Below are 14,413 nucleotides of genomic sequence, written 5' to 3' on the forward strand. Positions count from 1 at the left end.
AAGCACAAAATTACAACCAGTGACTTAACACGGTATACAGTACAGTGTTCCCCTCATATTCGCGGGGGATATATACCACACCCCCGCGAATACCTAGAATCCACGAATCCTTGAAACCCATATAGAAATGCTTAAACCTGCCCATTTTTTTAGTTGAAACAGAAGAAAACCCCACTAAAAATTTTTATATCTGGTTTTTTAAATAGTTTTTTCAAAAAATGTGCATTTTATGATGAAATTGATAAAAAAAACAGGAATTTGTGGATATTTCTCATAAAAAATACAGTGAATACACAAATTTCCCACCAATAATGGGTAGATATGTTCTGAAGAGATATCCGCGAATACGTGTCTGCAAATGTCGAGAACGCAAATATGGGGGTTCACTATAGTGTGAGTGTAGTTATATGGGTTGTCAGGAAAACAAAAAGATAGATCAAATTTATATTACGTACAAAATGCCTAGAAGGAAATAGAAATATACAAAATTATAACACAAATGTAAGACATAAACTTCTGAAAATTATAAAAAACCACAGTACAAAAATTTCAAAATACACATTAACTGATGGATACCATCTATACTACAGCATCCTTTGTACCCGTGTCTAGAAAATATAAAGATGGGGTAATTCGAAAAATACACTCTGAGTTTCAAAATGATTGGCTATCTTTTCTCTATAATCGTTTTAGTTGTGGGGGCAGTGAAAGCTAACTGTAATAACTTCTTAATTCTCCAAGACCAATTGTTGTATTCCTGAGAAAGAAGTAGCCATCATAAAACAAATTTACAAGTAAAATCAACCAAAAATACTTCAGCAATTATTGTATTTGTTGACTTTAAACTTTAACTACTACAAGTGCAACATCAAAAGGAGTTTAATTTAATTTGAATTCCAAAATCAATAAAATTTTCATAACTCTTAGAAACTGAACTATGTTTAACATCAATACACATGTACAAAGTTCACAAAGTTGGTTGAATAAAAATCTATTATGTATTTAATCATTATCAATAAAAAGTAAATATAAAAATTCAACAGGTAAGAAAAATGTTAAAATATATATAAAATTGTAAACCAATATGAAAATGCAATTTCCAGCAATACTAATTAAGTAGTAGTAACGTTTCCTCAAACACTGTCAAACAAAGAGGAAATTACATTCAGAAGGGAAAAGAAATACGTAATGCACATTTTTTACTTTTCTCTACAAGAAATAGGTAGTATTATAATGTATAAGAAATAAATTCTATTTCTAAAAAAAAAAAAGCTACACAAACCATTCACTACTCTAACCATCAAAAACAAGTTACTTGCTAAGAGTTCAAAAGCTCTGGGTGATCTTCACTGTTTAAGGACAAAGCAGATCCAGTATTAATATCAATGGGACACTGTTCACCTTTGGTAATGGAATGGTTAAGTTGAGCTGCCTCACAAGTACTTGAAGATTTAACCCCATCACTGTCTGGGGAATGAGATATTGAGCTAGCTTTGGCAACAACAGAATTCTGTGTTGACGGATGTGTCGGTGGAGATGCATCAACTTTATCTGATGATTCACTTACTTCAATTTCTTTACAGCCTCCTTCTGCACCTCTACTTGAATCATCAACCTTGAACGACTTTTCATTAACACCGCTAGTTGATGGTAATGATGTATCATCATACATAGGCATCACTGTCCCTTCGTTTGATGGCTCTTTAGAACACTCACTATGCTTTAACATCTGGACATCACCATTGTCTGTCAAGTCATCCTTTGTACCTACATCAGATTTCTTATTTTCATTTTCAACTTGAGAGAGCTGTTCCTCTAATTCTAACTCCTCAGGATGTAAAAAGAGTTTACGCAAATCTTCAATGGTAACAGTGTTCTCATCAGAGCTTGCTTGATCATGGTGACCACGTATGACTTTGTACATTCGCTCCTCTATTGTATTCTTCACAATGAACCTATGGACAAAGGTCTCCATTGTTTGGCCAATACGATGCACTCTCCCAATGGCTTGCAATTCAGCAGCAGGATTCAAAATGGGCTCCACCAATATGACATGGCGTGCTTCGATAAGGTTCAAACCATTTGCTCCAGATGATATTGGGATCAAAAGAGCAGTTATTTGACTACTTGACTTGAATGCTGACAGATGGGTCTGTAAAAGACAAAATTAATAATGAAAGTTCACAGTTCAAAAATAGATGGGTCTGTAAAAAGACAAAATTAATAATGAAAGTTCACAGTTCAAAAAAAACACTTCTGTAACACACTTCCTTGCAAACATACAAAATTTATCACTTTTGCTATTACCATACATCTGAACTTGGTAGTCTCCACAGGGAGGAGTACCACGTGTATCACTCTATAGATAGTAAAAAAAAAAAAACACTTTCAGCATTTTCTTTCACATCTGCTACACTGCTTTTTGCCTTGTACTTTATATCCTATACTATCTCTGATTTCATTCCACCAAGCTGCCCAAATTCTTTAACTTTATTTTGCCTCAATTATCAACTCTTTTAAAAGAAATCCTCCAAGCAGGCCCACCGGATTCTGGAAATGTAACTTGGCAGTCTTATTAAACTATAATAATAATAATACAGTGGTACCTCGAGATACGAAAGGCTCAACTTACGAAAAACTCGAGATACAAAAGCAAATACGAAGATTTTTGTGGCTCTACATACGAAAATTGTTCAAGATACGAAAGGTTGTTGCTGTAAAGTCCTAGATTTGCCCGGACCACCGATAACAATTTTAAAACTCGCGCGCCCCCAACTGAGTACTCACCACCATCCTCTCGTTCTCCCATTGGTTCCTGATGCTAGTCACCACCATAAGATCCTGCTCTCCTATTGGTCAGCATCTCTCCCATGATCCCATTATGCATCATACGTAGCGGCGTTCTCCTTCAGCCATTGCTTCTCACCAGCGTTATCGTACGCACTCAGAATTCGTTCGTTCACATATACGATTTCGTTTGTTAACGTAAATTTGTGTTAGTGATTTCGTTGTACTACTTTATCGTGTTGTGTGAGAACTTAATTAGTATACTACTACATAACTTAATTACGTACAGTATAGTCATGGGTCCCAAGAAAGTTGCTGAAGTTCACGGAAAGAAGAGAATGCTTTCTATGCAGACAAAAATGGAGATAATAAAAAAGTATGAAGCTGGCATGCGGTTGAGTGTGATCGCTAAGGAATACAGCCGAAATCCGTCGACGATAGGCACCATCCTTAAGCAGAAGGAAGCCATCAAAGCAGCTACACCTTCCAAGGGCGTGACTATTTTGTCCAACAAGAGAAGCCATGTGCATGATGAAATGGAGAGGCTGCTTCTTCTATGGATTGAGGACAAAGAAATCACTGGCGATACAATAACCGAGACGGCAATCTGCCAGAAGGCCAGCGCTATTTTCGGCGATTTGATTGCCCAAGCCGAAGACGACGGAGGAGAGGGGACATCGACGGCAACCCCAGAGTTCAAGGCTTCTCATGGGTGGTTCAAAAAATTCCGTAAACAGACTGGCATCCATTCGGTGGTGAAGAAATTGAAATTATGTAAAATACGTAAAGTATAAAAAGTAAAAAAAAAAGTAAAAATCAAAAAAAAGACAAAAAAAAATTTTTATTTTAAGTTTTTTGTAAAGTTAAGTGTCACAGTTTTGTTACTGAGTTTCGTAAAGTTTAGTTTATGTTTTCCTGACATTTTTTTATATGTTTCGTAAAGTTAAGTGTACGTATCTGCCGTTTGTCCTCCTCCTCTGTCGCCACTTTCGGAGATGGCCTCACTCGAAAGGTAAGCTTCCACATTTTACTACTTACATACGTATGTACGTACAGTATTTCTTGTATACCATGTACACTAATACACTTTATTTATAGGTACTATGTAGTACATATTAGCAGTACGTATTAAGTTAGGTATTGTATGGTCCAAATTGTTGTAGTATGTATTTAATTGTTTATAGGTCAATTTAGCTTTATTATGAAATTTACTGTGGTGTTTTTGAGGGCTTGGAACGGATTAGCCATTTTACATGTAAAATGCGGTTCAAGATACGAAAAACTCATGATACGAAGGCCGCCTCGGAACGGTTTAATTTCGTATCTCGAGGTACCGCTGTAATAATAATAATAATAATAATATTTATAACATGCAAGGTCGTGTACAATCGGTGGGCGGGTCGATGAGCAGGGATTTTAATTGGCCGTTGGATGGTAATGAAATCTTTCCCTGAGGCGATGAGACCTGCGAAGTCTGGCCGGAGTTATTAGCGTGGGTTGGGTGTTGGTTGGGGTACCTACCTCTTGGGCGGCAGGTACTGCTGCATTCTGTACAGATGACACATCTTCCGCTCGTTCTCTCTCTGCTTCTTCCTCTCTTTCTCTGTCTCTCAGTTTCTTTCTTTCTCTCTCTGCAAATTCCTCTCTCTCTCCCTCTCTTTCTCGTTCGCTGTCTCTCAGTTTCTTTCTTTCTCTCTCTGCAAAAATTCCTCTCTCTCTATCTCGTCTCTCGTTCGCTTATTCTTATTCTCTCTCTTTCTCTCTCTGCTTGTTCCTCTCTCTCTCTTTCTCTTTCTCTCTCTGCTTGTTCCTCTCTCTCTCTTTCTCTTTCTCTCTCTGCTTGTTCCTCTCTCTCTCTTTCTCTATCTCTCTCTCTTTCTCTCTCTCTCTGTCTCTCCCCCCTCGATCTCTCCTCTCTCTCTCGAGGGGGGAGAGACAGAGAGAGAGAGGGAGAGAGAAAGAGAGAGAGATAGAGAAAGAGAGAGAGAGGCAAGAGAGAGAAGAGAAAGAGAGAGAGAGGAACAAGAGAGAGAAAAGAGAAAGAGAGAGAGAGGAACAAGCAGAGAGAGAGAGAGAGAGAGAGAGAACAAGCAGAGAGAGAAAGAGAGAGAATAAGAATAAGCGAACGAGAAGAGAGAGAGAGAGAGGAATTTGCAGAGAGAGAAAGAAAGAAACTGAGAGACAGAGAAAGAGAGGAAGAAGCAGAGAGAGAACGAGCGGAAGATGTGTCATCTGTACAGAATGCAGCAGTACCTGCCGCCCAAGAGGTAGGTACCCCAACCAACACCCAACCCACGCTAATAACTCCGGCCAGACTTCGCAGGTCTCATCGCCTCAGGGAAAGATTTCGTTACCATCCAAACGGCCAATTAAAATCCCTGCTCATCGACCCGCCCACCGATTGTACACGACCTTGCATGTTATAAATACTTGTAAAACGTATCTTAATTCAATAATAATAATAATAATAATAATAATAATAATAATAATAATAATAATAAAATGGTAGATAACTGCCAATTATCTTTAGTGTTCAGACAAAGGTCATGACCTAAGTCTCTAAGGGACAGGAGGTCAGGAAAATCTGCAGTATTACAGTACTGGTGAAATGAGGAGGTCTGAGTAAATAGAGCCTTCTACATGACATGAACTGTGCACACATCATGGCCAATAATTCCCAATGTTGCAATTCATAAATAAAACTTTCCAGTTCCGTGTCTGCTGTTGCACACTGTTGTGCATCAATCAAAGGATTTGGGAAAAGAAAAGTAAAACCAAGATTTGTATCAATATTACGTACCTGGAAAAAGTTTGTGAATATAACCTTAAAAATGTTTTTCAAATGAATGACACAACTTAATCCCACCAAAGCTTTTTTCTCACTCTCTGGCTCTCGAATTTATTCATAACCATCAAAAGGATGATACTGCACCTGGAATTTGTTTTATATTTATGGGCTCTACTTTGATTAATGTCTTGCAAATTCTTTGTGTGCTTTCACATCTCCACAGAAAGTACTGAAACCAATAGACTTGCCATACTGTGATGCAGTGAAATGTATCCATGAGGGCTCACTATTTGATTTACATTATCCGAATATGATGACATGAAGACTGATGCCCTTCTCTAGCAACCTACATTATCAATATGAGCAAGATATGTTTAAACAGCAGATCCATATAAAGATATGACTCTCTGCAATTGACTTTTCTGAATTCATAATCCTGCTTTTCATAATGAAACCACTTTCTTCAGCATGAACAAGATATAGACTATGGTAGAGATTCCCAAAAGTCATCATCAGCAGGAATTGCACACATAACATAGACTATTTTTCCTTCCATAAACTTTAGTTTTTACCAATACAGAAAACATAAGCAAACACACACAGACTACTTATCTAAAGCCTGAAAAAACTAACCTAAAATTTGGTTATCAGAGCAAGGTCACTTCACGATCCCAGTTCAAAGACTTGAAATAGACCCCACAAGAGGCCTTTAATAATTATACAAAGCAAGGTCCTAATAAAGTAGATTTTACTGAACCAATATGTAATTGTTCCAAAATTCTGTGAATTCTTCAGGTTCATAAAATCATACGGTCTATCTCTACCAATGGCAACAAACAAGATTAACTACATGTAACTTTAAATGTCAGTTACAATCTCACTGGTCTTCTCTCCATTATGACGGAAATTAACCACGCTGACAAGAGGTGGCCAATCTTCAGTAGACAGCCTACCTTGTCAGCATAACTTGCTGCACCTTGATACCTATTCTGTTTGTAACTGACAAAGCAAATCTCTCAAACAAAGATCACTAGAAAGCCTTCAATATAATACTACAGGCAGTCCCCGGGTTACGACGGGGGTTCCGTTCTTAAGCCGGAACATCGTCAAAAATCCTAAGAAAACCTTACTTTTAATGCTTTGGGGCATTGAAAACTATGTAAACTGCATTCTATGGCATTTTTCATCAAAAAAACATTCAAACATTGATTATTTTGCATTTTTGGTGTCATATTTCATCTGCCAGATGAGCGTTGTAGGCGTCGTAACCCTGGAAATAATGTCTGATGAATATAATTGAAAAGCGTCGTAACCTCGGAACGTCGTAAGCCAAGACCATCGTAACCCAGGGACTGCCTGTACTTGCACCTACATGCAATCTGTATGTTTAAGTTATTTAAAGTACAGTAGTCTTTCTTTCTTAAGCTTTCAAACTATTCAATACGAGATAACAAGTCGGGCTGAAAATTGAATGGACAAAGCTAAGTAAGTTCCAAACATCAGTAAAATAAGGAAAGCACTTCTTTCAGCTAGTTGATCATCTCCCTACCAATAGAAATTGCTTGAAACAAGAAGTCATATTCCTAAGATGCACTAAAGGTAGAAGACACTTCAATAATTTGCAAAAGATAGCTGGTGACAGTTATTTTATTGTACCTGGCTGAGTGTAATTCTTCTCTGACAAAGACTATCTTATGAAGGACACTTTCCTTGACAGTAGTAGCATAACGTTTTGTCATATTTGGGGAAAACATTTCCTCCCATCAAATATGTTTTGCTTAGTTGCTGGGATTATCTGTACCACTAACTGCAACTTCTAGATCACATAACAAGCCACACTTATGATACCAGCAATTGAAGTAACTGCATTCTGTTCCATGGAATTGTTGCCAGCTACACAGATTTTAGGATCGTTCACAAAAACTGGTGAATATTATGATTACCAGTAATTATAATAATAATATTATTATTATTAACTTGTTCTTCAATCCCATAGTAATTTTGAATGGGTTTGTCTTTCTGTTTCTTCTCTAAAGTATTCACTTTTTATTTTGGGGGCAACTTACTAAACAGAATGCATAACTTGTATTCACAGGTAATATTTGTGCTAAACAATGGAAGAACAAATGTTCTATGGCACATCTAATAATCTTTTTATTATAGTACTTTAAAAAACACAGCAAGGAGACACAGGTAACACAAAGTACTGGATTATTATTATTATTTATTTATTTATTTATTTTTTTTTTTTTTTTGCTCTATCACAGTCCTCTAATTCGACTGGGTGGTATTTATAGTGTGGGTTTCCGGGTTGCATCCTGCCTCCTTAGGAGTCCATCACTTTTCTTACTATGTGCGCTGTTTCTAGGATTACACTCTTCTGTATGAGTCCTGGAGCTACTTCAGCCACTAGTTTTTCCAGATTCCTTTTCAGGGATCTTGGGATCGTGCCTAGTGTTCCTATGATTATGGGTACAATTTCCACTGGCATATCCCATATCCTTCTTATTTCTATTTTCAGGTCTTGATACTTATCCATTTTTTCCGTTTCTTTCTCTTCAGCTCTGGTGTCCCATGGTATTGAGAAATCAATGAGTGATACTTTCTTCTTGATTTTGTCAATCAACGTCACGTCTGGTCTATTTGCACGTATCACCCTATCTGTCCTGATACCATAGTCCCAGAGGATCTTTGCCTGATCGTTTTCTATCACTCCTTCAGGTTCATACCACTTATTACTGCAAGGTAGCTGATGTTTCTTGCACTTATTACTGCAAGGTAGCTGATGTTTCTTGCACAGGCTCCAGTGGAGGGCTTTTGCCACTGAATCATGTCTCTTTTTGTACTGGTTCTGTGCAAGTGCCGGACATTCGCTTGCTATGTGGTTTATGGTTTCATTTTTCGTATTGCACTTCCTACATATGGGAGAGATGTTATTTCCGTCTATCATTCTTTGAACATATCTGGTTCTTAGGGCCTGATCTTGTGCCGCTGTTATCATTCGTTCAGTTTCCTTCTTTAGCTCTCCCCTCTGTAGCCACGTGTCATCGCTGGCTAGTTCTTTAGTCTGTCTCATGTATTGTCCGTGCATTGGTTTGTTGTGCCAGTCCTCTGTTCTGTTTGTCATTCTCCTGTCTTTGTATATTTCTGGGTCTTCGTCTACTTTTATTAGTCCTTCTTCCATGCACTCTTTAGCCACTTGTCTTCACTGGTTTTCAGATATTGCCCCAGTGCTCTGTTCTCGATGTTGACGCAGTCCTCTATGCTTAGTAGTCCTCTCCCTCCTTCCTTTCGTGTTATGTATAGTCTGTCCGTATTTGCTCTTGGGTGTAGTGCTTTGTGTATTGTCATATGTTTCCTGGTTTTCTGATCTATGCTGTGGAGTTCTGCCTTTGTCCATTCCATTATTGCTGCGCTGTATCTGATTACTGGCACTGCCCATGTGTTTATGGCTTTTATCATATTTCCGGCGCTGAGTTTTGACTTGAGTATTATTATTATTATTATTATTATTATTATTATTATTATTATTATTATTTGGTAGAAGACGCTCTTTCGGGCACATACTGTTAAGAGAATGGCAGAATTAAGTGAGTTGATTTTACATATTTTTTTTCTATTTTTCTTACAATTCGCTTCACCAGCTGAACAATGTTTCAGAGTAATTTACCAATATTCATTTTGGGAATTTCTAAGAATTATAATTTTTAGAAATTCCCGATATGACTATTGGCCAGTTACTCAGAAATATTGCTGAGCCGGAGAAGTGGACTGTAAGAAAAATAGAAAAAACAATATATAAAATCAACTCTCTTAATTATCCCATTCTCTTTAACAGTGTTATCATTATTACTGATGAATCACAAAGAAATCAATTTTTTCAGAAGAAAAAATACAATACTGACCTGAAATTTGGAATGTTGATGCAAAGCTCTGTAGGTGATCCCATTCTGGGCAAAGGCATCACCTATGACATCTAAAACATCATTCCATGATGAAAACACCAGGATTTTTGCTTCAGGATCTTTCTCCTTTATCTTCAATACTAGACGAACAACTCCTTCCATTTTTGTAGACAAACTTCCTTGAACCTAAAAAAAATCAGGTCATTTTATATGAATGATTAAGCATTACTTTTCTACAACAAAAAATGTGGAGTCATATCACAGAGACATCTTTCAGCAAATGGCTTCCAAGATAACATAATCATGGCTAGTTTTCATACCACAGACAATAATACTTAGCAACAATACCTAAATCATTAAGTAGTTTAACCAGAACACAAAATAATTTTTTTTTTTAAATTAGAGCATGTATGACAATCCTGAAGGTGGTACATCAACATCTCTTGCTCTAATCTTATTCAGTTACCAAGTGTAAGGGGATTTTCAGAATTGTTCTAATACCAAAATGTAAAAATGAAAAAACAACAGGTACAAATAATATTACGATATTTTCCACAAAAATAAGATTAAGGACTGCACCTTACCTCAATTTTATAATAAAGATAAAAATTACCACAATAAATTCACATGGGAATTCAAACCTAGTACCTGGGGCAGTGTCAGTCTTTTGATAAGTGATACCTGGGAGAAAACTGGATGCAAGACCCAAAACTAATAAAGCAAGTATGAAAGTGGAACTTCCCACCCCTCTATGACAGAGTTGTAAAAATATCAAAAGGGAGAGATATGACATATTCATTGTTGTCAAATATTTAGGGAAAGAATAGTTGAGTAATTTGACTCTGTGGTCTGGTTGAACTAATTAACAATAAATAAATGAATAAGCTTAGTCTTATCAAAGAGACAACTTCAACTAATTTAGTGAGTGAATTTACACCCATGCCAAAATCTAATTCTTTCCAAGCAAATGCAACAGACACAAACCAACCTTGAATTCCTCTTCCTCTTGCTTTGCCTTAATGTCAACATGGCAGATTTCTCTGGTTCTGGTGGGCTGACGACATATGGGACACTTGACTGCACTCCTATCCATTCCATTGAAGCCACGGTTGCTTAAACTCCGCATGCATTCCATACAGTAACAATGACCACATAGAAGTACGGCCCACTTTTCACCTAAGTCTCCTTGACATATAGGGCAAGGTTCTGGATTTTTACCACCATCTTTACCAAAATCAGTTTTTGCAAGATTCTGTAGATAAAGTAGCTGTCCTAATTTTACCCTTAAATTATTTTCTGAAACTACTCTATCGGACTTGAGTTTCAGTTGTTGCTGGGGAAGTTCTCCTGGCTCCAAGATATATCTGATAGCTTCCATTTGCTTCTCTAATTCAGCTCCATCGGATTTCTTCTTCTTTTTCTGTTGTGGTATTTCTTCATCAGGAAACCGTAACCTCAATCGAATAGTTGCCATGTTCACTTCATCCATTGCAGATACAGAGTCAAAGACAGCACGCCACAAAATTCGGTAATTCTTGAATTCTTTTTTCATCGCTTCCAAAATCTGCATGTGAGTTTGAGAATCTTCATATATCTCTTCTTCAACTTTGCCTAAACATTTTATCTGCAAATATTTTAAGATTCTCTCAGTTTCACTCTGACCCCAATTTCCCTTGCGAGTAAAAAGAACCACCTGAGCTTTATCCTTTATATCTTCTGTCTCTTTGGATACCTCAGTTGTTCGACTGTGCTTCAGCTCCTTCATGGAAAAGAGTGTCTCTTCATAATCTTCAAAAAATTCATGTGTAGCACAGATGAAACACTGAGGTGGTTCATTTTCTGATGGCCGCAAATGACAATCAATGGCCCCATCTAAAAGTGAAGATGGATCTAAAGTCTGCAGGTTCAGAATTCCTTTAATCATGTCATCCCTTTGTTGCTTCAATTTCTTCATTTCATTGTTCAAAACTCTCTGCAAGTGGACTTTGGATTCTACTGGATAGAGGATGCATTTATGTTCTTCAAACCTGGAATACGGAGAGAGCAGTTCATCCCGCACTTCTCGAACAAAGTCTGCATCAAATGACTCTAATGCCACTAACCACCAGCTTATGTTGGAATTATAATTTGCCTCAAAAGTTTTCACAGATTCTGTGTTGCTAAGACACTCTGTGTGAGCAGCAGCAACTTTTTCAGGGTACTGCTGTAAGTACCTCTTTCTGAGGGCTGCTGCCTCTTCCCGCAAAGTACTATCTCGGAGTGTTGGGTGTACGCCTTCATGATTGGCTTCTAAAATCTCTGCTAAATTATGTATAGTGTGAAGCCTCTGAAGAGAATCTGTTTTAATGTTTGAATGGTCTTCTACAGAACGCAAAACCTCACGATACATGTCTACAGCCTCTTTCCACTCCTCATTAATAATGTGTACTCCAGCAAGACCATTCATTGCTCCTACCAGGAAACGATGTGCATCTTCTGCTTCTACCTTGGTTTTTTTAATAAGGTTTTCAAGCAACATCTCCATTGTCATTGTTTTCTTGTTCATGGAAAGAAATTGGCCTTTCACAACCTGTAATAAAATAAAATCTTTTTTCATTCACTGCTAATCTAAACTGCATTACTAATATAGCAACACAACAGATTTAAAAGCAACTACATATAATTGAAGATAACTCATAATTTTTACAGTATGTCCTGACAGATCTCCTCCAGAACTGTACATCAAGAACGTAACTGTGAATGACATGAGAACAGCAGTAATATAAACAGTATCAAGAGGGTGAAACTTTTCAACAAACTAAACTAATGCAATTTTTGTCTTGCACGACACCGTAGCCATAAGGTAGATCAGTGATCATAATGAACTGTAAATTACACTAACAATAAACTGAACAGGATTCTATTTAAAGTATTTAACCTAAATACTTTCAGCAGCGTATTTTTTTAAACACACACAAGATGAAAAACTGGGAAACAATCAACAAAGGGGTTTACTTTCAAATAAATTTACACAGTAAGACATCATATACCAGAGGGTAAAATTCTGTGCACTTACTTGAGGATGGTTGCAAGCTTGTCGTAATTTCAGAAGAGGATGGAGAAGGTAATTCAGTGTCCCCCTATCAAGACTACTCAGTTTAGTCTGAGGATTAGTAAAGTTTTTTAATTTTTGCCGAGCATCATATGAGCATTCAGTGTGAAGTCGTTGATAGAAGTGCTCTTCAACACGGGTGAAATTCAACCAATGAACCTGAAACATACATGAAAATTGGAGGGGAATGCACAGCTATATACTTTCTTCCAACTTATGTTTGAAAACTAGTCAACAGATGTCACACAAAAAATAGGATATACAAAAAGAATGGAACTGACAATTATAAATTTCTCATCATACTTTATCTTGCAAATCAAAGAGATATTTTTAAGGGCACAAAGACGAAGAATTGACTATTCATTATGATTGGCATTAACTATTAAAAATGAAATACCGTCAATGTTTACAATCGCTTAACAAGAGAAAACTTGATTACCTCCTCATTCTGTTGAGGTATGTCAATCTGATGAATAACATCTATCTTAGCATTTCTCCACACGTACTGCGATACTAAATCATGCATTGGTTCTTTAACACCAAAACAATATGGATCAAACAAACAGCGTTGCCACCACTGAGGTACCCAATATGGATCTACTCCCAGGAACATGAGAAGTCCCTGAGAACAAAAGAAAAATTATCAAAATCTCTCATCCATACTACAAGAAGAAACAAGTATAAATATATACAAGAAGAAACAAGTATAAATATATAACAGATTAGCCAAACTCAATGGTGCAAATTAACTTCCCAGAAAAAATAATTAGCTGATAATTCCCAAAGATTAATTTCAATCTCATTGGTTCAACTACATTAGTGTTTTCATCACTTATAAATTAAGGCAGCCAAATATACCAGTATCAAGTAAAGCAATGTATCAAAGTCACTGTTAAAATCAAACAATCATACTGCCAATAAAGTATTGCTTTCAGCAATTTCTATGAAGGTAGTTTTGATAATGAGTCATACCATTAAAATCCTAGGTGAAAAATTCAGCACTACATATCACCAACAAGATACTGTACTTTACCTGCAGATCATTTATAGACTTCTGAATGGGAGTTCCAGTAACACACCACCGGTTTGTTGCTGCAAGTCTTAGTGCCATTTCAGCAGTTTTGTTAGTTGTGCACTCGACCATCTGTGCCTCATCTAAACACACACGCCACCATTCCACACATGGAAGAGGAGACGGTGTGGCCATGAATCTTTTAGGATACCTGAACCTGCATAAGAACAAAAAGAATATCATGTGAAAATACATAAAAAATTGATTGATCACAAGCATATTCAAAAGTACATGAAATGATACACTAGAGCAAATTTTCCCAATATCACTTCAACCAAACCGAATTCACAATTTTGCTTGCTCTCAAGATGAAATATCAGCACTAAGCTTATTCACATGCTCAATACTAAAGTATACGTTAAAGACAAAGAACTAAAATAAAAATAAAAGGGGCTTTGCTACTTAGATTTAAGAACTTGCAACTAAACAGGGTCTATCGCCTTGGCTCATCAGTTCATGCAGGCTTCCCTGATGAGAAAATTCTGCTTGCAGTACTTCAAGAATTCCGGGAGGAAATCATGACCTTGCTGCTGTGCACCAGCATATCAGAGATGCTATCCATGCTTTTCAAGAGGAAACCAGGTCTGTCCTGGATATGGTATTGGGTGTGATATGTAAAAATTTCTCATCCTTTAGAGAGTGCACAGTCTGCCCCTGACAAAGATTGGTTTTCTCACCAAAACTCTGAGGTCATGAGAACAGGAAAATAAAATATCTAGGCCCAAAATGGAGTTGAATCGGTTGCCTAGATCCCCATTGAAATCAGAATG

At 37.0% G+C, this 14,413-nt stretch overlaps 1 protein-coding gene across 2 annotated transcripts in view; it reads right to left on the reverse strand.

Moving 5' to 3' along the window:
• Window positions 1-431: 431 nt before the first annotated feature.
• LOC135226439 (E3 ubiquitin-protein ligase SHPRH-like) overlaps window positions 432-14,413 on the reverse strand; it is a 56,534-nt gene continuing 42,552 nt past the window's right edge. For both annotated transcript variants that reach the window (XM_064266000.1, XM_064265999.1), the window contains exons 4-9: window positions 13,605-13,800; window positions 13,011-13,193; window positions 12,536-12,730; window positions 10,469-12,049; window positions 9,481-9,666; window positions 432-2,152 (exon numbers count right to left, since the gene is read on the reverse strand). In XM_064266000.1, the coding sequence (XP_064122070.1) occupies window positions 1,319-2,152; window positions 9,481-9,666; window positions 10,469-12,049; window positions 12,536-12,730; window positions 13,011-13,193; window positions 13,605-13,800 (3,175 nt within the window). In that variant the 3' untranslated portion in view covers window positions 432-1,318. The remainder of the gene's footprint in view (window positions 2,153-9,480; window positions 9,667-10,468; window positions 12,050-12,535; window positions 12,731-13,010; window positions 13,194-13,604; window positions 13,801-14,413) is intronic.

Source organism: Macrobrachium nipponense, chromosome 14, assembly GCF_015104395.2.
Source record: "Macrobrachium nipponense isolate FS-2020 chromosome 14, ASM1510439v2, whole genome shotgun sequence".
NCBI lineage: Eukaryota > Metazoa > Arthropoda > Malacostraca > Decapoda > Palaemonidae > Macrobrachium > Macrobrachium nipponense.